Here is a 26,215-nt window from a genome sequence, read left to right as displayed (position 1 = left end):
CTACACCTTTTTTCCAGAAACTTCCTAGACACGTTCTAGGGTCAATTTGGTCCTTTTAAAAGCTTTTTAAATATATTCTAAGTCATTTTTGGATGTTTTGAAGGAATATATCATTCCACTAACTTGTTTTCCTCTCATAATCATCGATCCAAACAATCTAGTCTCAAGAAACTCTCTCAAAACTAACTTATGGTTCCTCTTCTTCACAAGAACCCTAAGGCTTTCAAGTCAAAAATTCAAGACACTAAGAGAAACTATGTATATTGTTTCTTGTAAAGTTTTTAATATTTACGTGGACATCCAAAGGGGAGTATTATCAACCAAATTAATGGTTGTCCACTTTGCATTAGTAGATAGTCCTTTATCTTTTTTCAGTGAGCAACTTACCCATTAATATTTTCCTCCACTTACTTGTATGGCTATAAATATAGTCTTCTTCTTCAATGTAAAAAAGACATAGATACATACATACACTGTTTTCTCTCTTTTGTTCTCCTATTGTTTTTACTTCCTCCTTCTTATTTTGTCAAGTTAATTTATTTTATAACACATTATCAGCACGAAGCTCTAATTTTTTTCATAAAATTAACTTCTATATCAGATATATCTATTGAAAAAAATTAATTTTTAAGTTGTCTTTGTTATTTTTAAATTAATTTTCATCATGTCAAACTTGTCAAAATTGGAGTTTGTGGCACTTGATATTTCTGACAAAAATTATTTGTCATGGGTACTTGATACTGAAATCCACCTTACCGCTAAGAGTCTTAGTGATGCTATAATCGAAGGAAATACAATATCAAGTCGGGATAAAATAAAGGCTATTATTTCCTTCGTCATTATCTAGATGAAAGCCTAAAAGTTGAATACTTGACAGTAAAAGATTTACTTGAATTGTGGAAAGACTTAAAAGGGAGGTATGACCACCTCAGGGCTACGGTATTGCCAAGAGCTCGTTATGAAAGGATGCACTTACGGTTTCAAGATTTTAAAACTGTAATTGAGTATAATTCTGTTGTATTTAGAATAACTTTCCAATTAAAATTATGTGGGGAAACTATAAATGATGAGGACATGTTGGAAAAGATACTGACTACTTTTCATGCCTCAAATGTGATATTACAGCAGCAATACTGTGAAAAGGATTTTTAAAAATACTCTGAATTGATCTCATACCTTTTGGTGGCTGAGCAACATAATGTCCTTTTAATGAAAAATCATAAAGTTCGTCCCACTGGAACTGCTCCGTTACTGAAAACAAATATGATAGAAGCACATGGACAGTCTAAAAGAAGATAAAACAAAAATTATGGCCACAATAATGTGCATGGACGTGGCAATGGCAGAAGATGATATAATAATCGTCGTAGTGATGGTCAACATAAAAGGAAAAACAATATCAGTTCTCAAAATGGTCCTTCAAGAAGTTACTCTCATCGTTGTGGCATGAAAGACCACTAAAAAAATGAATATCGGACACCTGAGCATTTTGCAAGACTTTATCAAAATTCTTTCAAAAAAAAGGCAAATAGAGGTGGTGCTTCTTCTTCTAATGCTCGGATAGAGTCACACTTGAAGTTTGAAAATAATGTTGAGGCAAGACCTTTGTATAATGATAATATTGAAGCAAATTTGATTTTGAAGGATGACGATTTTAATGACCTCAATGATGTTAATCATTTGGAGGTTGAAGATTTTTTTAAGGATTATAATTGATGTTTAATTTCATTACATGATTTTCAATATGTTGTCGTTTTCATGTACTTTGAATTATCGTGTTTTGACATTTATGTATTTTAAAAAAAAACTTATGTTTTTCTAGCAATATTGTTACTTATTTTATTTCTTATAATGTATTTTTATTTTATAAAGATAAATAAATTTCTTAGTTTTTAATTGGATTCAAGATGAATAATTGAGATATGTGCCTTTTGGATAGTGCCACGACTCATATGATATTAAAAGAAAAAAAATATTTCTATTATTTAATTATGAAAAAAGCATATGTTAATACAATATCTGGTAGTACAAAATTAATTGAAGGCTCTGGAAGAGCGGCCTTATTACTACCTGGAGGAACGATATTGGTAATTGATAATGCATTGTATTGTAGTAAGTATCAAAGAAACTTGTTAAGTTTCAAGGTTATTCGCCAAAATGACTATCATATTGAGACTATGAATGAAGGAATGGTTAAATATCTTTATATTACTACAATAAATATGAAGAAGAAAATTGTGCACGAAAAATTATCTGCACTTTCTTCTAGATTGTACCATACAAATATTGATATTGTTGAATCACATGCTATAGTAAACAAAAGATTTATTGATTCTAATGATTTGATCACTTAGCATGACTGGTTGGGCCATTCCGGTTATAATATGATGCGCAGAATTATTGAGAATTCATATGGATACACTTTGAAGAATTAGAAAATTCTCCAATCTAAGGAATTCTCTTGTGTTGTTTGTTCCCAAAAAAAACTGATTATTAAACCATCAGTAACTAAGGTTGGGATTGAATCCCCTACGTTTTTAGAACGTATACAGGATGATATATGTGGGCCAATTCACCCTTCATATGGATCATTTAAATATTATATGGTCTTGATAGATACATCTACAAGATGGTCATATATGTGCTTATTATCAACTCACAACATGGCTTTTGCGAGGTTGTTAGCTCAAATTATAAGGTTAAGAGCACAATTTTTGAATTATGCAATAAAGACAATTCATCTTGATAATGCTGGTGAATTTAAATTTCAATACTTTAATGATTATTTTATGTCGGTTGGAATAAAAGTTGAGCATCCGATCGCTCATGTTCATACGCAAAATGGTCTAGCAGAATCATTAATTAAACACCTCCAATTGATAGCTAGACCATTGCTAATGAGGACAAAACCTCCTCTTTCAGTGTGGGGGTATGCTATTTTGTATGCAGCAGCACTTGTGCGCATAAGGCCAATAAATTTTCATGATTTTTTTTCGTTACAGTTGGCTTTTGAAAGGGAACCAAATATATCCCATCTTAGAATATTTGGGTGTGCGGTATATGTCCCAATTGCTCCACTGCACCGCACAAAGATGGGTCCCCAAAGAATGTTGGGAATATATGTTGGGTATGAATCTCCTTCTATTATAAAATATTTGAAACCTATGACTGGAGATTTATTTACGGCAAGATTCGCTGATTGTCATTTTGATGAATCAGTATACCCAACATTAAGGGGAGAACATAAGCAATTGGAAAATGAGATAAATTGGAATTCATTATCACTATCTCATTTAGATCCTCGAACAAATCAATATGAGCAAGAAGTTCAAAAGATGATTTATTTGCAGAATATTACAAATTAACTACCAGATGCATTTACTAACCTTCCACGAGTTACTAAATTGCATATTTCATATGCTAATGCTCAAGTTCGAGTTGATGTCCTAGTAGGACAAATGTTCAAGCAAATGAGTCTAGGCCACGCTTAAAACGTGGAAGACCAATTGGTTTCAAAGATAAAAATCCTCGAAAAAGAAAAAGAATAAATGATCAAGATGATCATAATTTGAAGGCAAGTGCTCAAGAAGAGCCTAGAGACACAACAAATGATGATACCACCAAGGAGTTCAAAGTATCTAAAAATAATGAAAATGAAGAAATCTCAATAAGTTAAGTCTCGACAGGAAAACGGTGGAACCGAAATGATATTGTGGTCGATAATATTTTTGCTTATAATGTTTCTATTGAAATAATGCAACAAGATAAGGATCTTGAACCAAAATCTGTTGATGAATGCAGAAACAGAAATGATTGACTCAAATGGAAGGATGCAATTCATACAGAGTTAACTTTACTTGAAAAACGTGAAGTTTTTGAATTAATAATTCGAACACTTGAATGTGTCAAGCTAGTAGGGTACAAATGAGTTTTCGTACGTAAACGAAATGAAAAGGGTGAAGTCGTAAGATATAAAGTACGACTTGTAGTCCAAGATTTTTCAAAAAGGCTTAGCATTGACTATATGAAAACATATTTCCCTATGGTGGATGCAATTACCTTCAGGTATTTAATGAATTTGGCAGTTCATGAAAAACTTGAAATGCACCTAATGGACGTGGTCACTGCCTATTTATATGGCTCATTGGACCACGATATTTTTATGAAAAATTTCCGAAGGGTTCAAAGTGCATGAAGCATACAAGGATTCTTGAGAAACTTGCTCAATAAAGCTTCAGAAATTCTTATACGGGTTGAAACAATCAGGGCGCATGTGGTACAATCGTCTTAGCAAATATTTGCTTAAAGAAGGATATAAAAATGATTCAATTTGCCCTTGTGTCTTTATGAGAAGGTATGAATCTGAATTTATCATAATAGTAGTATATGTTGATGATTTGAATATTATTAAAACTCTGGAAGAACTTTCAAAGGCAGTAAAATATCTGAAAAAGGAGTTTGAAATGAAAGACCTCGAAAAGACAAAATTTTATTTTGGTCTACAAATTGAACATTTTACAAATGGGATATTTGTCCATTAGTCAACATTTACTGAAAATATTTTAAAGAGGTTTTTTATGGATAAAGCACATCAATTGAGTACCCCCAATGGTTGTGAGATCTCTTTATATTAATATAAATCCATTTCTACCTCATGAAAATGATGAAGAGCTTGTTGGTGCTGAAATACCATACCTTAGTGCAATTGGTGCATTAATATATCTTGTCAATAATTCTAGACCAGATATAGCTTTCTCACTAAACTTGTTATCAAGATTTAGTTCTTCCCCAACGCGCAGATATTAAAATGGAATTAAGCATATATTCAAATACCTCCAAGGGACCATTGATATAAGATTGTTTTATTCAAATGAATCCACGTCACAATGATTGGTTATGCAGATGCGAGATATTTGTCTGATCCCCATGAAGGTCGATCGCAGATAGGTTATTTATTTACGTGTGGTGGTACAGCTATATGATGACATTCAACAAAGTAAACTATGGTTGCCACTTCTTCAAGTCATGCAGAGATAATAGTCATTCATAAAGCAAGTCAGGAATGCGTTTGGTTAAGATCAATAACTCAACACATTCAAAAAACATGTGGCCTTTCTTTGAAAAGAGACGTTCCAACAATATTGTATGAAGACAATATTGCATGTATAGCTCAACTGAAGGAAGGATACATCAAAGGAGACAGAACAAAACATATTTTACCAAAATTATTTTTTACTCATGATCTTCAAAAGAAGGGTGAAATAGATGTCCAACAAGTTCGTTCAAGTGACAATTTAGCAGATATATTTACCAATGCATTGCCGATTTCAACCTTTGAGAAAATGAGATACAAAATTGGAATGCGTCGTCTTCGTGATGTTAAGTGATATTTTCATCAGGGGGAGTAAAATATGTGTTGTACTCTTTTTTCCTTAGCCAAGGTTTTGTCCCACTGGATTTTCTTGATAAGGTTTTTAATGAGGCAGCACTCAAGGCGTATTACCAGAGTTGTGTATTCTTTTTCCTTCACTAGTCTTTTTCCCACTGAGTTTTTCCTAGTAAGATTTTAACGAGTCACAACATCTATGAATGTTCAGAATAACTACGTATATTGTTTCTTATAAAGTTTTTAATGAGACATATTTTATGTGGACATCCAAAGGGGAGTGTTATCAACCAAATTAATGGGTGTTCACTTTGCATTAGTGGATAGTCCTTTATCTTTTTCCAGTGGACAACTTACCCATTAATATTTTCCTCCACCTACTTATATGGCTATAAATATAGTCTTCTTCTTCAATGTAAAGAAGACATAGATACATGCATACCCTGCTTTTTCTCTTTTGTTCTCCTGTTATTTTTACTTCCTCCTTCTTATTTTGTCAAGTTAATTTATTTTATAATAAATATGTCAATTTTTGTGGATGGAGTTATTTTTTTCTTTAATCGAAAATTTCAAATTTGAATTTTGAATATGATTTTTTTTGGGTAGAGAGCATTTGCACCGTTGCAAATTTGAATTAGTTAGACTCTAATACGGATATCGAAATCGAATGAAAAATAAATAAAAATAAAAATATATATATCAAGTTTCTATTTTCACTTGTCTCCTTCTCCATCATTGGGAGACACTGTCTTACCCCCTACAAAAACCAAATCTTGAAAATACTGGTCAGAATTGGGATCTTGGGTATCTCACATATTGTTTTGGGGAAGTGTGGAAAGAATCTTTTTTTAATTATATATAAATTGTGTAGCTCACAGTTATCAATTCTCTCAATTGTTTGCTTTTTACTCTATTTCTTGGACTGCTCCATTGTTTCTTTCTTGTTCTGCCTTTGTCCTTCTCTCTATCTTGTTTTAATTTTATTGGGATTGTTTTGCTCACCCTTTGTTTGAAGAAATGCCTGAACGATGGTTTTGACCCAGTTTGCAAGACCTCATAATTTCTGCTCTTTTTTGAGTTTACCTGCTACCCCTTGTAATTTTTTTGTCCTAAACCCAAGAAGAAGGCTTCATTTTCGGAGAAAATCTGGGGGTTTTGAACTTGTTTTGGGTAAAAAGATGTGTTCTTTGAAGTTTCTTGAGCTAATTAGAAAGGGTAAAGAAGAGCACAGTGTGTGTTGTTGTTGTTGCTGTGGAGAAGGGTCGCAAAGTGAAGCTGATATGAAGTTAGAGGCGGAAATATTAGCCTTCATGGAGAAATCTCAGAACCCAGATGCATTTCCAACGAGGAAAGATTTAGAAAAAGCAGGAAGAGGTGATTTGATTGAGGCTATAAGGAATAGGGGTGGGTGGTATTCGTTTGGTTGGGACTCAGAAGAGGAACCTTCCACTGAGCAAGAAAATGTTCATAAAGCTGAGGCTGAGGAAATGGATTTTGATACTGAGGAGTTACGAAGAAGAGTTGAGAAATATCAAGAAAGTGATTCTGGTTCTGATTTTTCGTTTGGGGATTCTTTTCATCCAGCTTCATCCTCTGGTAGATCACTGTGAGGTTTCCTCCTTGCAAAATATGCTTTTGTTTATTTGTGTTTAGGTGACTGCATCTTGTTGTTACGGTTCCTTGCATATATGCGCCGCACTGCTTTGATATCAGTTGTCATGTTTTTCCTTTAATTAGTGCTTTGATTTGCTTGAGCTGAAAGGTCAGGTCTTTCGGAAACAATCTCTATACCGGAGGTAGTGATAAGACCTGCTTATACTCTACCTTCCCGGTGCTCACTTCGTGGGATTTCACTGGGAATGTTGTTATAGTGTTTCGTCTCTTTTGTCTATTTGTTTATCTTGGTTCTTGTTGATAAAAAATAGTGTCACTCTAAGTATTTTGCTATTAGTAGAAATTCTTTTACTTTGAGCCAAATATAGAAGTTATTAGAAGGATTCTTTCTTTCTAAGTGTTTATTGTGATTCAATTTATTTGCCAGTCATCATGGATTGTTTGTCGTATCTGGAGTCCTGTGTGATAAGAAGGTGCCACCAAAACTTTAAAGGCAAGTTCTATAGAATAATGGTTAGATTAGCCATGTTGTATGGAACGGAGTGTTGGCCAATCAAGAACTCTCATGTTCAAAAGATGAAAAGTTGCGGAGATGAGGATGCTGAGATGGATGTGTGGGCATATTAGGAGAGAGACGGTTAGGAATGAAGATATTTGGCACAAGGTATGAGTGGCCCCAATAGAGGTCAAGATGTGGAAATTGAGACTAAGATGCAGGGGAGATACACAGATACCTCAGTGCGGAGGTGTGAGGGGTTGACTATGGATGGTTTCAAGAGAGATAGAGATAGGCCGAAAAAGTATTAGGGAGAGGTGATTAGACATGACATGATGCAACATCAGCTAACCGAGGACATGAGCTTAGATTGGTGGTGATGGAGGACACATATTAGGGTAGGAGTCTAGGTAGATAGTTGAGCATTGTCCTTTGAGTTTGATTATTATTTATGGGTTTTTTACACTTTGATTATTGTTGTATCTTGTTATGACTATTGTTTAGGATGATTTGTCAAGTTATATGTAGTATTTTGCCATGACTATTGTCATTTCCATTCTCTCTTTCTCTATACTACTTTGGACTGGTTTTTTCTTGAGCTGAGGGTCAATCGGAAATAGCCTCTCTTCGTCTAAGGTAGTGGTAAGATTTGCGTACACTCTACCCTCTCCAAACCTTAGTTAGTGTAATCGGGTATGTTGTTGTTGTTATGTGAAAATTTGTTAAGTGCTTTAGTATCGTACTTTTCTGTGTCTTTGCATCAGAGAAGCTGTGGTTGAGGAAGATAGTGTGATTGAAGGGATATTGAACCGATTAGAGAAAGAGAGGATCTCGTCTCTTGGTATTAGTACGAGCAAATATGGATATGTAGCTAATCGTTCAAGTAGGGATAACATTGATGACAGAAGCTCTGGAACCACTGCTACAGGTAAAGTTTAACCCCCTCTCCTCTCTTTTAGTTTGGTAGTAGGATGGCATCCTAGCGACAAACCTGTTGAAATATGTTTAGTTGACAATTAACCATCAAGGCCTTTTTTACATCATATTATTGATAGCTTTAATAATAATTGAAACCTGAAGCTTTCAGCTAATATGTTAGACTGAAACATTTACACCTTAGTGGCTTGCCTTTAGACTTTTGGATCCTAAAACGTGAAATTCCATTTGTGTTACATCATTAAAGACGGGACTGACCTGGGAAAAAATGGAAGCCTCACGACATGTAGCCTTAAGAAAGTGGATTTAAGTGATTCAGGAGGTCAGCTTAACCAAAAATACACGGCAGATATGTGGAGATCATGGAGCACTCAACGTGCATGCCCTGAAGGCACAGAGTTTGAAGGTATTCGCTTCCCTGAATCTAATCATGTTCATAGTTTGTAGCCTCAGTTTGACCCCTTCCATGTACAGTTGGTGAGGTAGATTTTGATAAGAGACCAAATGGAGGTAAAACTGAAACTGCAAGAGATGATGTATTTACCGTCAAAGAGAATAGCTATGAAGCTCCGGAAAGATGTATATACAACAACCATAATGATATAAGAACTTGTCTTCAGCATTTAGAGCTTGAGCTATCCTCAACACTTCGCTCCCTGAGATCCAAGATCCAAGAGTTCAGTTCAAAGGAGGTAGAAATATGGATCTCCTGTTTGTTCAGAATTGCGTCTTTCTTTAGTCATGCGTCATAATTTTAATTTTCCTACTATGCTATGCTTTTATGCTTTGTTTTTGTTATGTAGCATGGGGGATTTGACTAGCTGTGTTTGTTGCTGTAATGGGATTCTTCCACCCAAACCATCGATGTCGCTTACTTCAGTTAAATATGTTAAAATCTGCTCAGTTCTTGTTCTACACTACAATAAAAACAGCTTGTAGCGGCAATAAATATGCACATTAACAAAGAGTGCCAAAGCCTTAACCGGCATTAGCTAATTGCCATTAGATCCAATGTAGCTATAGGCTTTAGCGGCTTTTACAAAGAGTGCTAATGTAATTGTCACTAGTAATTTCCTCTAAAATACATATTTAGTGGCAATTAAGTTATTGCCGTTAATTAATTGTCACTTCTGTTAAATATGTTTAAATCTGCTCAGTTCTTGTTCTACCTCTTAAGATATTTTCTTATAGGACTTCGCAGAACACAGAGGAATTTACTCCTACCAGAGATTTTCTCTGTGGATTTGAACTCAATAACCTGATAGGCTGATACTTCTTCCTTGTATTCCCACATCCTCTCCCAAAGAATAGAAAATGATCTAACAGCAAAATTTTCATTTCACCTGCTACCAGTTAAGGAGAAAATTCTTTGAATTCCAAAATATATGCATTTGAAGTTTTCTGTCTGTTGGTATTTTTGCGGGATGACGCTTTTATCACTGTTAAGAAATCTTGTTTTCTCAGGTTCTTGGAAGATACCCTAGTGATTTGCAGAATCTTTCTGATGCACGGGAGTTCCAGGAGAATGATATCATAAATGCTCAGAAGAGATTGCGGTCCATACGTGCAAAACTTGCAATACTTGAGGGGAAAGTGGCATTAACATTGACGTCTGTATCATTTCTTATTCCTTTATTATTCATTTTATACTATATACCCACCAATACTGAATCCCCACACCGTACTCTTTCAGTGATGCAGAGAAGTTGTTGGCAAAGAAGCAGAAGAGGGTTGATAGTGCTAGCAAAGCTTTACAGTTTCTTCGTACTACTCAGATTGTGTGGCATAACGCTGCCTCAGAGGTTCTTCTAACAGGATCGTTTGATGGATGGACAACTCAGGTTTGATCGTACTTCCCCATATGTGATAAGAAATAGGAGGCAACATTTTACTGACAAATAGTTACGAAGTAGAAATAAGATGGATTTTTTATTGTTGGTGGTAAGACTTTTTTTTCTGTATAACATAATTTGGAAGTACGGAAATTAAAAGATTACTCGTATGGAATATCCAAAACCAGAAATTTTACTAAGGGTGTTCACAATTTAATATATGTATGTACAAGAACTAATAGTTGACCTATATACACTGTATAATTATCTAGCTAATGGTGTTCAACTGGCCATCCTTGAGCATATGTATCTCCTCCTAGTTACTACACAATATGCTGTGCAAGAGCCAGAGTCGTCTGTTTAACAGTATAATGCTTTTATAAACCACTTGTGAGTTGTGTCTCCTAATAATGAAACTCTGCAGTTCTACAAATCCCCTTTCAAAAAAAAATAAAAAAATATTGTGGTAATAGTTTAAATGGGCTTCTTGTCCTTGGTTAATAGAATGATATGGTGTATTGACTTGCAGAGGAAGATGGAGAAATTGCGCACTGGTGTTTTTTCTGTAAGCCTAAAGTTGTACCCGGGCAGCTACGAGGTGTGTGTAACCCTTGTAGTGTAATGTATGAACTTAATAGTAAAGGTTACAGTGTATTTTGAACTTTGAAGTAGTTGCCATCATCTCATTCTTTTGTTGCAGATCAAATTCATTGTTGATGGCATATGGAAGGTTGATCCTTTGAGGCCCGTTGTTCACAACAATGGACATGAAAATAATCTTCTCATTGTCACGTAACAGCAAGTCGTAGAAAAGTTACTGAAAGATGATTAACTGATCCTATGTGGGGGACTGACTTGGTGGTGTTGTCTTGTAATTACTCCAAGAAGTTAACGTCACTCAAGAATATGATTGATGATGTAATAGTAGGTTCCATAGTAGAATTTTGTAGTTTCCTTCTATTCTTTAACACACACTACTGGTACAGAATCTGTTCCCCAGCAATGTAAAGTGAGCATGTGTTCCAAATATCTGAGCTGATTTGGATTAATTATTCTTTGAAGGTGGTGATGATTGTTTTGTGTATCATGTTTCCCGATCTATTTACTGTACACATTTGGCTGGCTTGTTTGAGCCGAGGGTCTTATAAGAAAAGAGGTAGAGGTAAGATCTGCGTACAACCTATCCTCTCCAAACCCCACTTGTGAAATTGCACTGCGTATGTTGTATTTAGCTGGCTTGTTGCTGATTTTTAGAGGATGGGAAATGCTGCACACACAGATCATACATAGCAAGAGATACAATAATTGAGAAAATGCCTATACTTGTCTTGTATTCTACTTGATATCCTGTGACCACACCAGGATTTGCAGGTCTCCTAGAAAAGCTGACATACTAATTGTGTCATGCTTAAATACGCGGATCTCACACATGGGCCACATTCCTTTAGTACAAGACAAATGATACAAGATTGGGGTCGGTTACATGAATCTTCTATTACCACGATTGCTATAGAATAGCAAACAGTTATTTTTGATAAGCAACATAATGAACAATTACACTTCAAATCCTGAACATCACTATATTAGAAAGTGGAATTCACAGTATACGTCCCGACAAAATATGTAAAACCACTGCCACAATAAACTCTACCAACACATGGTTTCCTGGACTGTTCATTGCATAAACTTACAACATGAGGGCCAATTTGATCAGATGTATCCCCTAAACCAAGCTGACCATGTTCACCCCAACCCCATGTCATTACTGATCCGTCATCTGCAGAAAAGTTAAAAACAGTACAGAAGTGAAGATGGTGAATACACAATTGATGGTTTCTTACAAGAAACTTTTACATCAGATCCTCACCTGTTACCACGGCAGAGTGCTCAGCTCCTGCGCCAATTTGAACAACCTTTGCACTATCGAAGTCAAGGACTCTTTGCATGACACCTTCATCTTCTGTGCAAATGGGACAAAGTTGTGTTCAGCTTCAAGAGTGCAAATTGTGTAGTGATCAGATACTTGTTTACAATATGATTTGGAATGTCAAATAGAATTAACCATTAAATTAGTTAGGCTTAATTGTTGTCGTTACACTTACTAATGGTCTGGGTAAGAATTAAGTGTCAGATTTAGAGGACCCCAAATTTGCCTAATAACTATTTACCGGTGGTAAAATGAAACAGGACCATTAAAATGGAATAAAATATAGAAGATTCATGTAACCGATCTCCACTAGTTTGTGATTGAGCCCTAGTTGATTGGTTGATTACACCATCAAATAGCAAGTACCTTATATTATCAATTTGATCACAAGTCAGACACATTTAAGAAGGTGAGAACAGCAAGTTTGTCTCCAATAAATGAGGCTTGACATTACGTTTCAGAGGGTTGACTTCCACTTAGCCAAATTATTATTGGGGAGAGGTGACTAGACATGATTTAGCGCAACTCCATATTATCGAGGACATGACCCTAAATAGAAAGGAGTGGAGGACGCGTATTAGGATAGAAGGCTAGTAGGGATGAAGGTTAGTGGAAGTTTAGCTTATTATGTTGTCTATCGTGTTTCTATTATCACACTATTTTATGGTTGTTATTGTTTCTTCCTTGTAGACTTTACAATTGTTTTGTTGATTAACTGTCATGCTTTCTTCATTTTTTTAATTTCTACTCTTTTTTTAAAAAACTTGGGTTTGAGGCACTTAAGTCGAGGGTCTTTCGGAAACAGCCTCTCTACCTCCTCGAGGTAGTAAGGTCTATGTACACTTTACCCTCTCTAGACTCCACTTAGTAGTATTTCACTGGGTATGTTGTTGTTGTTGTTTTCTTTAGTTTGCAACTGAGTTCAGTCGACTCAGCAAATACATTAACTATTTTACTGGACTTTAGGGTCATCAACTGATATTCTTTCCGGTTCAGGTTAAAAAGTCTAATGCTTTTTCCCTCTTCAAATATTTACTAGAAACAGGTAACCATAGCTCTTCTATTGGACTTCTGAATGTATCTGATGTTATTTCTATCATATTTGGAGAAATACTATTCCACTCTTTTAAACTCATTGCATTTGATGAAATATAGCAGTCAGTGCTACTGTTATGTGGCGCAATTTCAGTTTACCGAGGACATGACTTTAGATAGGAGGTTGTGGAGGGCACGGATTAGGGTAGAAGGTTAGTAGGTAGCAGTGTGTTGTCTTATTACACATCCTTATTAATAGTTGTAGCATTGCTCCTGTAGTTGCTTGTCCTTTGATTTCTGTTACTACCTGTTGTTTTTTTGTTGCAGTTACTGTCCTGTTACCATTTGTTGTTTTGTTACTATCTGATATTTCTTGTACTTTAGTTACTTCTTTTTTCTGGAATGCTTTGGACTATTTTTCCTTGAATTGAGGGTCTATTAGCAACAGTCTCTCTACCTCTGAGATAGAGGTAAGGTGTACGTACACTCTACCCTCTCCAAACCCCCTGTGGGATTATACTGGGTATGTTGTTGTTGTAGTACTATTGTTTTGAAGTTTGGTGCCAAAGCATTTAGCTAAAAAGCCACCAGAGTGCTGCTTCACATGAGTTCTTTTTTTTCCTCCTATACGTTTACTACTTATAGAGGTCATATTGATCGGGAAAAGCAGGGATTTCTGGAAGGTTGGTCAGTTTGACAACTCATGACCATATAGAAACACACAATTTTGCGACGATTAGATTCTTGTAACAAATTTTTTCAGCATCATTTTCAACTTTCAACTTATGAGAGGTAGATTAACTTCTTTCATACAAGGATTCAATCAAGGTAAGAGTAAAAGCCATCAATTGTGAGAATCCAATCTCAAGAAGCAGAAGAAAGAGACTCAAGCTTGATAAAATTGTATGGAAGTTCACCCGGAAAGGTAACAGAAGATCATACCAGATATATGCTTCATCATGTTTGCTTTCTGAGCATAAGTAGGAACATTGTAATTGTACCTGCCAAGCATGTATACTTCTCCATCACCTATTAAAATGGTAAAGAGGACGCCTTTAAGTTTCAATATACCATGTAATATTTCCTTCATGTATTCTCACATTGGCCATAATAAAGATCTAAACCCTTGCATACCTGTCAATACAAGAGCGTGATTCCATCCTAAAGAGACCTGGATGAAATATAAGTCTGCAGTAACACGGCGGGGCCTATACACATCTGGGGCTCCACAGAATGCTCTTCCCCATACATAAAAATTCCCATGCACTTAAAAAGACCAAAAATCTTAGCAATATATAACAGGTAAAAGTATAACCAACTTGATAAGATATCATTCAATTATGGGGATGACGCTACAACCACCAAGCTATGTTGTTCGGACTCTTCAAAAATGTCGATGGGTGTGTGTCGGATTCTCCAAAAGTTGTGCATTATTTAATGATCCGACACGGATGTGGCAACATTTTTGAAGAGTCCGAGAAACAGAGCCACCAAGTAGTAGATGCTGAGACTAGATAACGGTTGGGCCATCAATCATCAGTATAGGATTTTATAATGGAGTACTCAGAAACTTACTGGATATTGCTGCACTATGATCTCCGTTTGCAGTGACACTCTTGATTTTGACATTTTCAAAACCCAAAGTAACCTGAGGAGTGTTAACTAACTTCTGTTTGTCATCAGATATACCAAGTTGACCACGTTTTCCGGATCCAAATCCATATATAACATCCTCCGTATCTCCTAACAGAAGTTAATTCACGTGAAAAATCAGCTTCACCAAATTCAGTATACATGCTATGTACAGACAAGTGTCTGGACGAGCATTATGGTAATATTACTTGCCTCCACAATGATGGTTACAATCTTTAAGATAAACTCTAATCAACCTGTTTTTTCTGTCCTCACAAGGTGATGGGAAACTATGTTGCTCGGACTCTTCAAAAATGCCGATGGGTGCGTGTTGGATCCTCCAAAAGTAGTGCATTATTGGAGGATCCGACACAGGTGTCGCAATATTTTTGGAAAGTCAGAGCAACATAAATAGGAAACCAGATATATAGAAAATATTAAGTAATGTACCATTTCTTAGGAAAATTAACTGTAACAATCAATTATTTCCCCACCAGAAAGAACTTTTCTCAAGATTATTTTGTAGCTTGTCAGTAAACAAGCGTATGTTTCCTAAATGTATGCAGAAGCAATCCAAGATTTAAATTCTATGGGTTCAATATTTAAGGTTCTTAGCATTGAACCCATTATATTTTAAAAAGTTATGGGTTCCTGCCTACTATTAGTTGCAATTTTAATGAATTTTTTTACACATAAATTTATGCTCCGCGTCAAAAGTACTGGGTTTAGATGAACCTGGTACTGTAATGTAAGATCCGCCTCGCAATGTATGTCAGACTGAATTTTAGCAGCAGAGATCATTACCCATCAAACATCACTGACACAAACAGACCACAAAGTCCTGATATAACCAATTTAAAGTTTTTGGCAAAAACAGAAAAGATAACGAATAAGCTGTTCTGGAATTGTGTTGTAAACTATGCTGCACAAAATTACTTAGGATATTCTTACAGGCTTAGTATTAGATACATAACGATATGATGATGCAGAACGGATGTTAAGGTTAGTAGGGAACTAGCTTTTGAAGAACTTCATCTTCCGTAACTGTTTATTGAGCTGTAAGAGAGAATGTCACAATGACACTAAATTAATTACAGTTTCATTGTGATTAAGATAATAAAAAAACTATTGGCATACTCAACCTGATTCACCATGCAGTAATCCCTGTAGTTCTTATGTTAACAGGTGTGATTGCTGTCACTAGTCACAACAATCCAATTTCATTTCAAGCTCATGGCAATAACCCCTCAAAATTATAGCTGTATAGTGCCAGCAAAAGTTTAAGAGAAAAATTTACAGAACTAACTACCAAACCATTATGGAAAATGACAAAACCATGAATCTTTGACCGATGATACAAATGAGAACAGATATAAAGCACACAATGCTCTCAGAAAGCAGCGCTTCTGTTGATATAACTAGACTAAAAAAATGCACTATTTGGTCTGCTTTACCTTTCAGTAAGACAAGTGAGTGGCGCATACCACAAGCAATTTGATCGACATGCTTAGTCTTGAAGTGCAGCACTTGTACAGGAGAACATCTTGAGATATAATCCCCATGCCCAAGCTGACCAAATGAACCATCTCCACACGTGAATACGTAACCATTATCTGGTAATTTTTAAACATTTACACTCAAAGGCAAATTAAAACTGGTACAACACTTAACAAGATTCCTTCAGAAACATACCACAATTATTCAAGTCAAAGTTGAAGCAAGAGAACATAAAACATTCAGGAAGACACTAAACCAAAAAGTTGTATAGCTACTCCAGATGACAACAAAAGTTCATATCATCTGGATTTTCCCTTTTAATGGTGACAGAACCCCAAAAGCTTTCAATTATCATAAGGAAAGAACATTAGGAGTAATCTAGTGCATAAAAGATCCTCGTAGAATGGCCTCCAGCAAGGATATAATAATTTCTGCTTTAGTCATCTGCACATTCCAATGTACCCTAAGTGTCAAGCAGTTAACTTTCAATAACAACATAATTGATAATATCTAAATAAGGCCTCCTGAGTAACTTGAAATAAAGTATTTCGGAACCAAGAAACTGATAGTATGAAAAATAACAATCCAATATCACATTAGATTCACAGCTGAAGCAGAATGAATCGAACCTGAAACAAATCCTGAGTGATTCCATCCAGCAGAAACATGTTTAATAAAGATGCCTTCCAAAGACTCTACTGACTTTGGGTGTAAGCAGTTAGCCATCTCTCCATGGCCTAACTGACCAGAATTACCCCTCCCCCATGTTAGCACTCTTCCACCTGCAAAACCCAACAAACATGTTTTTTACTTTGAAAAGTAAAACTCTTCTCACACCAAAGATGATATCTTTACACAAGAAGCTTGTTCTTTTTCTGTTTCCCTTTCTGTGAAAGTTCATCTAAACACCATCAAGTATTTTCCTTTTTATTAAATTTTTGTAAGTCTATATTTTCCCATTGAATTTGAATCTCACGCCAAAAAACTGTCATTTTAACTGCAAGACACTATCAAAATTTTCATTTTAACTGCTTAAAAAAAGTAAATATCTTTTCATTGAATTTGAATCTCACACGAAAAAGGTGTCAACTTTACTGCAAAACCTTAAACCCCGGAAAATCTTAGCTCAGTTAGTTGCCTGCATGAACTTTCACCTTGTCGGTGAGGGTTCAATTCTCCCCCCTGTAATTCTTCCCCGTTTCCTCTTCTCCTAACTCCACCCCCAAAAAGAAAACTTAAACCCCATCAAGTAAAAAACAGATATATACACAGATTGAATCTCACACGAAAAAAGGTGTCATCTTTACTGCAAAACCTTAAACCCCGGAAAATCTTTTGCCTACGTGAGCTCAGTTAGTTGCCTACGTCAACTTTCACCTTGTCGGTGAGGGTTCGATTCTCCCCCTCCCTGTAATTCTTTCCCCATTTCCCCTTCTCCTAACCCCACCCCCCAACAAGAAAACTTAAACCCCATCAAGTAAAAAACAGATAAATACACAGATTGAATCTCACGCGAAAAAAGTGTCATCTTTACTGCAAAACCATCAACCCCATCAAGAATGTAAGTTTTGAGAGTAGATTAAAAGAGCATACCAGGGGTAAGGGCAATGGCATGGGCTCCACCACAAGATAGATGAGAAATAGGACCAAAAGAAGAAAGAGAATGGAGGAGCTTAGGTTTGTGTTCATCTTGGAGTTTTCCTGTTCCCAATTGTCCCTCTGTTCCTGCTCCCCAGCTCCATATTTCTGCTTCTTCTTCTAACCCTTCTTTTACTTCTTGTTCTACTTCTTTGCTCTTTACGCTTTCGGTTTCTTCCATCACTTTGGACATCTGATCAGTCAAATTTTTGTTCCTTTTTTTCTCTTTTTATTGGGACATGTTTGCCAACTTTGATTTCCTTGCCAGATGCTATTTTCACATTGATGGAGAGTCCCTGGTCAAAATATTTTTTGAGAGTGAAAAATAACTCTATTTATTTATATTTGGAAGCCACCTGATAATACGAATTAGTATAATTATTAATGTAGTAATTATTAGTCAGTTGTTATAAAATAAACTATTTTAGCAAATTAAAGGGAAGAGATAGTAAGAGAAAAAGAGAAAGGAGCTGATGAGAAACAGAGATTAAAATTCGTATATTTTTTTTATTGCCAAAGTACGGCATTTTATAGCCAAAAACGAAGAGAAAGACTAGTGGACAACTTGCCCACTCAAAAATGACATCCATTTATTATAGTATATCATAATACTCTCCTTTGAATGTCAATATAAAAGAAAAATTCTAAGTAAAGAACAAATATATATATATATATATAGTTATTTTCAATATCCATAGTTGTTGTACCTCGTTAAAACCTTGCTAGAAAAAATTCAGTGGAAAAAAGTCTAGTAAAAAAAAGAGTACATACATCTGGATCTGGTAATACGCCTTGAGTGTTGCCTCATTAAAAACCTTACCAGGAAAACCCAGTGGGACAAAACCTTAGTTAAGGAAAAAAGAGTACAACGCGTATTTTACTCCCCCTGATGAAAACTTCATTTGATATTTTGGAGACGACGCATTCCAACCTTATATCTTAGCTTCTCAAAAGTTGATGTTGGTAATGCCTTTGCGAATAAATCTTCATGATTATCACTCGAATGAACTTGTTGTACATCAATATCACCATTCTTTTGGAGATCGCGTGTGAAGAATAATTTTGGTGAAATATGTTTTGTTCTGTCTCCTTTTATGAAGTCACCTTTTAATTGAGCTATGCACGCGGATTGTCTTCGAATATAATTGTGGGTAATTTTACATCATTTTCCAGGCCGCATCTTTCTTTGATGAACTGTATCATCAATCTCAACCACACACACTCTCTACTTGCTTCATGAATTGCTATTATTTCAGCATGATTCGAAGAAGTAGAAACAATAGACTGATTTGTAGATCGTCATGATATAGCAGTTCCTCCGTGTGTAAATAGATAGCTTGTTTGCGATCGAGCTTTATATGAGTCTGATAAATAACCTACATTTGCATAACCAATAAGGTCTGCACAACATTTGTTAGTATAAAACAAACTCATATCAATAGTACCTTTTAGGTATCGCAAAATATGTTTGATACCATTCCAATGTCTTCGCGTTGGGGATGAACTATACCTTGCCAGTAAATTAACAGAAAATGTTATATCAGGCCTGGTTGCGTTAGCAAGATACATAAGTGCACCAATAGCACTGAGATATGGTACTTCAGGATCAAGAAGTTCTTTATTCTCTTCTGGAGGTCGAAATGGATTTTTATCCACTTTTAGTGATCGAACAACCATTGGAGTACTTAATGAATGTGCTTTGTCCATGTAAAATCGTTTTAAATTTTTCTCAGTGTAGGCAGACTGGTGGACAAAGACTTCATCTGCTAAATGTTCAATTTGCAGACCTAGAATTTTTTTTATCTTTCCAAGGTCCTTCATCTCAAATTCTTTCTTTAAATATTCAGTCGCCTTTTGGACCTCTTCAGGGGTTCTAATGAGGTTCATGTCATCAACATAAACGACGAGTATAGCAAACTTTGATTCCGTTTTTTTAATAAAAACACATGAACAAATGATATCATTTATATAACCTTTATTTATCAATACCACATACGCCCTGATTGTTTTAGACCATATGATAATCTTTGCAATTTCATTGAGTGCATCTCCCGAAACTTAGTACATGCTTCAAGCAATTTTAATCTTTTTGGGATTTTCATGTAAATTTCATTATCAAGTGAACCATAAAAGTAAGCTGTAACTATATCCATTAGATGTATTTCAAGATTTTTATGTACAGCTAAACTGATGAGATATCAAAAAGTAATTTCATCCATAATAGGTGAATATGTTTCTTCATAGTTGACCCCGAGTTTTTGAGAGAATCCTTGTGCAACAAGGCGTGCCTTGTATCTTATAATTTTATTTCCCTCATTTTATTTTCGCACAAAAACTTATTTATAGTCAACTGGTTTTACACCTTAAGGGGTTTGGACTACAGGTCCAAAAATCTCACATTTAGCAAGTGAGTTTAATTCTGATTGAATTGCCTTCTGCCATTCTGACCAATCACATCTACGTCGACAATCTTCGACGGATTTAAGCTCAAGACTTTCACTATCTTGCATGAGGTTAAGTGCAACATTATATGCAAAAACATTATCCACCGTAATTTTCAATCAATCTAAATTTATCTCATCACCGATAGAACTTATTGAAAGTTCTTCATTCACTTGAGTCTCGAGTTCACTAATTTCTTTAGGAATATCAGGATTACTCAAATTTTGACCTTCTTCAGGAGGTTCTTTTGTAGTATCATTTTTGTTATTCCTCACACTCATCTTTCTATGATTTTTATCCTTTGAACCCAATGGTTTACCACGCTTCAGGCGTGTTTGAAATTCAGAAGCTATGATACTAGTAGATGGTCCTTTTGGAACATCAATCTGGATAGGCACATTCACTGCAGGGATATGTGACTTAGTTATTCATCACAAATCAGTAAATGCATCTAGCATTTGATTTGCTATTTTCTATAAGTGGATGATCTTCTGGACCTCCTGCTCACATGTGCGGGTACGTGGATCAAAATGAGATAATGATAAAACTTTCCACGCAATTTCTCTTTCGGGTTCCTTTTTCTCAGCCACTAATTGTGGGAAAGTTGTTTCATCAAACTGATAATCTGCAAATCGAGTAGTAAATAAGTCTCATGTCAATGGTTCAAGATAGCGAATTATGAAGGGTAAGTCAAACCCAACATATATGTTCAACCTTCGTTGATGGCCTATTTTTGTACGTTGTGGTGGTGCTACAAGCACGTATACCGCACAATCAAAAATTTAAAGATGGGTTATATTTGGCTCATTACCAAATACTAATTGTGACGAAGAGTATTTATTATAATTTATCGATCTGAGACGTACAGGTGCTGCTACATGTAAGATAACATGACCCCAAACAATAATTGACAATTTTGTTTTAATTAGTAGAAATATTGCTATCGATTGTAGGCACTTAATAAATGACTCTGCAAGGGCATTTTGAGTAAGAACATGAGCAACAAAATATTCAATTTTTATCTCAATTGATGAGCAATAATCATCAAAAGCTTGAGATGTAAATTCTCCAGCATTATCAAGGTGAATAACTTTAATTGGATAATCTAGGAATTGCACCCTTAATCTTATTATTTATGCTAATAATTTTGCAAACGCCAGGTTGCGAGATGATAAGAGGCACACATGAAACCATCTTGATGATGTATCTATTAGAACCACAAAATATCTAAACAATTCACTAGGTGGATGAATAGGTCTATATATATTTCCATGTATACGCTCTAAAAAGCTAGGAGATTCAATGCCAAACTTTAGGGTTGATAGTCTCGCAAATTAATTTGCCTTGATAACAAGCAGCACATGAAAACTCACCATTTGTAAGAATTTTCATGTTCTTTAACGGATGTCCAGTTGAATTTTTAAGAATTTGTCTCATCATTAATGATTCAGGATGACCTATTCAATCATACCATATCATAAATGTATTTAGATCATTAAACTTCTGATTTACGATCAAATGTGCTTCAATTGCACTAATTTGTGCATAATATAGACCAGACGACAAAGTTGGTAATTTTTCCAAAATATATTTCTGGTCTGAGACACTCTTGGTTATACCAATGTATTTAATATTCAATTCATTTAGTGTCTCAATATGATATCCATTTTTGCGGATATCTTTAAATTTAACAAGTTTTTTGGAGATTTAGAAGAGAATAGTGCATCATCTATAACAATATTTGTCCCCTTAGATAGAAATATAGTAGCTCTTTCGGAGCCTTCAATCATTTTCGAATTACCAGAAATTGTAGTAACATTTGCTTTTCTTCTAAACAAGTTGAAAAAATATTTTTCGTCTTTAAAAATGGCATGAGTCATTCCACCATCAATTACACAAATATCCTCGTGATTGATCATTGATCCAAATAAAATTTAAGGCATATCCATATTTTTCTTCAAAAACAAAATAAAGTAAACATTATAATTAAAACATGGCTTATTATACAAATTTTATTTATTTACATGGATTAGAAAAATACAAACATATTATTTAGTACAGAAAAATAAAAGAGAAATTGTTAAAATATTATTAAGCTTATTAATATTCATATTTTCTTCTAGAAAATTAAATAAATCAGATACATCCAGATGTATAGACTCAATATTATCTTTAGAGATAAAGTTTGTCTCTGAATTATTTTCTGTCCTCTTCAAGAATGCCTGATATAGCTGAACCAGACATTTTAATGGTCAGCATGTCCCTGACCAGTACCCCATACCTACACATCTATGACATATACTTTCTGATTTTTTTAGGTATAGCTTCTGGCTTTTTTCCCTATTCCTTTTGTATTGCTAATCATTTCTCGGTGCCAGCCGAGCATCATGATTATAATTTCTTCTTCATGACTAGGGCCATGATCTTTTTCTCGTTGGTTATAGTTTGCCTGATTCACTCCAAGGAGTGACAAAGAACCAACAGGCCGACTATCATAATTTTTTTCACTAACAGTTCATTGTAGCATTCAACAATAAGAAGGCGAGAAAGTAATTCAGAATATTTTTTAAACCCCTTTTTCACGATATTGCTGTTGCAGGAGCATATTCGCGGATGAAAATGTGGAGTATGTCTTCAAGTTTGTCTTGCTCAGTGATTTCTTCTCCGCATAAATTTAACTGAGCTATAATTCTAAACAAGGCAGAATTATATTCAGTTATATTTTTGAAATTTATTAATCTCAGATTAAGCCAATCATGACATGCCTGTGAAAGGATGACTAACTTCAGGTGGTCATATCTTTCTTTTAAATTCTTACACAGTTTAAGGGGGTCTTTTAATGTGAGGTACTGTAATTTTAACCTCTCGTCAAGATGGTGGCGGAGAAATATCATGGCTTTGTGACTGTCTTGACTAGATGCCGTATTGTTATATTTGATGGTGTCTGTCAGACGCATCGATTCTTGGTGTATTTTGGCATCTAGTGTCCATGATGAGTAGCCTTTTCCAGATATATCAAGAGCAACAAATTCAAGTTTAAAGATATTCGACATTTTAAGAAAATAAAATTCTTATCCTTCTGTCACCTTCTTAAAATAACTCAAAGTGATGGAGGCTCGTACTGATAATGTGTTATAAAATAAATTAATTTAGCAAATTAAGGAGATGAGATAGTAAGAGAAAAAGAGAAAAGAGCAGATGAGAAAGAGAGATCGAAATTCATATATCTTTTTCATTGCCAAAGTATGGCATTTTATAGCCAAAAAAGAAAAGAAAGACTATTGGGCAACTTGCCCACTTTGAGTAGGCCCCACATAAAAAAGACATCCACTTCAGTGTAATTATAAGTGTACATTTGATCGCACAAGTGCAGTTATATGATTAAATTAAATTTTTAAAATAAAAATGAATTATCTAAAATTAAAAATTTATATTAGATAAATAAGAACATTCATAAATGATATTAAATTAAATATGTAAGATATACATTGTGTTTTAAAAATATATTAATTAATAAACATACATTTTTAATTAATATTATTAAAATTAATTGATTTATATTTTTTAAATTAGTATATTTCTGATTCTCTATATATCTTATGCTGAAAGATTGCAAGTAATAAATGCTGTGTTGCTCTCTATACATAGCTTCTGAGGGACTATTTATTTTATCTTAAAGCATTCTAAAAGAAGTAGACAAGATCTGCACGGCTTATCTATGGGCAACACTGAAGGGAAGGGGAATGTAGCCTTGGTTGCTTGGGACAAGATCTGCTATCCTAAAAGATAAGGTGGACTGAATATCAAAGGCAGTAGGGATGGAAACATGACTATAGTGGGAGTTTTTATATGACAACTAGCAATGAATAAGGAGTCACTATGGGTTAATTGGGTGCATGAAATATACATAAAGGGAGAAGGAAATATATGGGAATACAGGGCACCTGCACATAGCAGTTGGTACTGAAAAAAACTCAATGCAGTCAAGAGTCAAATGCAGGGTTGGTACATGTAGGATAGATATTTGCTATCACATAATGAATTTTATTCCATAACTAGAGGCTATTTGGCACTTGTAGGACAAAGAAACCCACTGAAAATTGTTGAATTAGTACAGACATTCCTGACTTTACCAAAGCATAAGTTCATGGTATGGCTGGTTATACAAGGGAGATTGCTTACACAGGAAAGAAAGCTTAAAATGCATATTCAGGTGAATGACACCGAATGCTATCTCTGTGAGGAAAGAGTTATGAAAACAACTGTGCACCTGTTTGAGAACTGTAGCTGGACAAGAAATGTATGGCAGGAAATCAATCAATGGATAGGAATTGCAATACAAAATGATAGGATCAAACAAGTTCTGAAAAGAATTAAAACAAAGCACTGAAAATAGTTTTAAAAGGAGGCTATATAAGCCATTTGTGGAACAATTTTATGAGCCCGTTTGGATTGTCTTTAAGTTGGTCAAAACCAACTTAAAGGCCCCTTTTAGCTTTTGAACGTGTTTGCCTAATGCTGACTTTAAGCCATAAAGCTATTAAAGTCAGTCAAAAATGAAAAGTTGGGATTCCTAACTTTTTTTTTCCAAAGTGTTTAAAGTTATTTTCTTTGACCATGGAAATTACTTTTATATCCCTTATATTTTAACTAAATTCTCAAACTATCTTTTTTTTATTCTTTTAACCCTAAAATTCACATCATAAGCACTTTTATCCAAACACTCAACTGCTTATTTATAAAAATAACTATCAGCACTTCAAAATTCTAAAAGCACTTCATACATAAAATTTACTTTTTTTAAGCCCATCCAAACGGGCTCTATACCTAACGTGCGAGAAACTTGAAAAGATTTAAAGGCAAGCATGTACATAAGAAAGAAGCGGTCACACAGATAAAGAAGAAGATAGTAGAAAGATTACACTTACTCAATAGTTCGAAAAAAGCTCAGAAATGTATGAATTGTTAATAAACTGTATTGGAAAATATTAAGACAGTAACAACAACTAAAAGTAATAAAACACAGAATCTGGAAATTAATTCAAGAACAAAATCGAGCCAACTGACTACACAGTGTGTCCTTAAGGAAATTATTCCCCTCAAAGTACCCGAAGTTTTGGAATCTTTCCTCCCAAGATAGAACGATTTACTCACCAAAGTAGAGGTACTCCTAATTTTTGGTGACTGCGAACCACTCGAAGGCTGTATATCACACGAATTTAGGAAGTGCAGAAAGAAGAAAAAGATGGAATATTCAGAATTTCGTATGGAACATTCTAAGGATTAACAGATATATATAGACTATTTACACCTTTTAAGAAAAGGCACCTGTTGGAAAAAGGTTTGCCTGTTGAGAAAAGGTTTGCAACCTTTCGGACAAGGTTGCAACCTTTCAAGAATCCGTTGGAAAAAACGGAGGGAAATTTTAAATTAATCTGGGAAAGAAATGGGTCACGGGTCAGGAATTTTCCACTTAATTAATTAAATAAATAAATAATATTAATTAATTAAAAAATTTAAAGAAAATTTGGTCCAAAAAGATTATCAATCAATCATATCAATTGACCAAATCCAAATCCAAAGCCGACGCCGAAGCCGAAGCCGAAGCCGTAGTTGTAGCCGTAGCCGTAGCCATAGCCGAAGCCGAGCCGAGCGAGCGACGACGACGACGGCGCGAGGGGAGACCCTCTTCTTGACCCTTTAGCAACATGAATGAGTGCTTCTACTTTTAAGTAGGAGACTTTTCATTTCCACCACCTATGTGGGACCATAGTTTATTT

General features: G+C 34.9%; 2 protein-coding genes across 5 annotated transcripts; one reads left to right on the top strand and one right to left on the bottom strand.

Annotated features, from left to right (window-relative positions):
* Positions 1-6,126: 6,126 nt before the first annotated feature.
* On the top strand, positions 6,127-11,351 carry LOC129880222 (protein PTST homolog 2, chloroplastic). Of its 2 annotated transcripts, none has more exons than XM_055954162.1 (8): positions 6,127-6,992; positions 8,261-8,424; positions 8,752-8,838; positions 8,907-9,124; positions 9,897-10,042; positions 10,126-10,273; positions 10,794-10,862; positions 10,965-11,351. In XM_055954162.1, the coding sequence occupies exons 1-8, from the start codon at positions 6,415-6,417 to the stop codon at positions 11,058-11,060; spliced, it is 1,506 nt and encodes a 501-aa protein (XP_055810137.1). In that variant the 5' UTR covers positions 6,127-6,414; the 3' UTR covers positions 11,061-11,351. The 2 variants fall into 2 exon arrangements, with proteins under 2 accessions (XP_055810137.1, XP_055810136.1); XM_055954161.1 differs by having other exon boundaries at positions 8,680-8,838.
* A 388-nt stretch (positions 11,352-11,739) lies between these two features.
* LOC129880223 (ultraviolet-B receptor UVR8) lies at positions 11,740-18,285 on the bottom strand. Of its 3 annotated transcripts, none has more exons than XM_055954163.1 (8): positions 17,949-18,285; positions 16,985-17,137; positions 16,313-16,471; positions 14,802-14,969; positions 14,361-14,492; positions 14,169-14,255; positions 12,132-12,224; positions 11,740-12,041 (listed from the first exon to the last, which is right to left on the bottom strand). In XM_055954163.1, the coding sequence occupies exons 1-8, from the start codon at positions 18,184-18,186 to the stop codon at positions 11,848-11,850; spliced, it is 1,224 nt and encodes a 407-aa protein (XP_055810138.1). In that variant the 5' UTR covers positions 18,187-18,285; the 3' UTR covers positions 11,740-11,847. The 3 variants fall into 3 exon arrangements, with proteins under 3 accessions (XP_055810138.1, XP_055810139.1, XP_055810140.1); XM_055954164.1 differs by having other exon boundaries at positions 16,343-16,471; XM_055954165.1 differs by having other exon boundaries at positions 11,819-12,041; positions 12,132-12,253.
* Between the last annotated feature and the right edge of the window lie 7,930 nt (positions 18,286-26,215).

This window comes from Solanum dulcamara, chromosome 2 (assembly GCF_947179165.1).
Source record: "Solanum dulcamara chromosome 2, daSolDulc1.2, whole genome shotgun sequence".
Lineage (NCBI taxonomy): Eukaryota > Viridiplantae > Streptophyta > Magnoliopsida > Solanales > Solanaceae > Solanum > Solanum dulcamara.
This window is presented reverse-complemented; position numbering and strand designations above follow the sequence as displayed.

What these genes read in the sequence shown, in the direction of transcription:
- LOC129880222 (XM_055954161.1), top strand. Translation starts at nt 6,415, where the DNA reads ATGGTTTTGACCCAGTTTGCAAGACCTCATAATTTCTGCTCTTTTTTG. An exon ending in TCATCCTCTGGTAGATCACT is followed by an intron (nt 6,993 to 8,260) that starts GTGAGGTTTCCT and finishes TCTTTGCATCAG; the next exon opens with AGAAGCTGTGGTTGAGGAAG. An exon ending in TGAAGGCACAGAGTTTGAAG is followed by an intron (nt 8,839 to 8,906) that starts GTATTCGCTTCC and finishes TTCCATGTACAG; the next exon opens with TTGGTGAGGTAGATTTTGAT.
- LOC129880223 (XM_055954163.1), bottom strand. Translation starts at nt 18,186, where the DNA reads ATGTCCAAAGTGATGGAAGAAACCGAAAGCGTAAAGAGCAAAGAAGTA. An exon ending in TCACTCAGGATTTGTTTCAG is followed by an intron (nt 16,472 to 16,984) that starts GTTCGATTCATT and finishes AAAAATTACCAG; the next exon opens with ATAATGGTTACGTATTCACG. An exon ending in TCATAGTGCAGCAATATCCA is followed by an intron (nt 14,493 to 14,801) that starts GTAAGTTTCTGA and finishes GGTCTTTTTAAG; the next exon opens with TGCATGGGAATTTTTATGTA.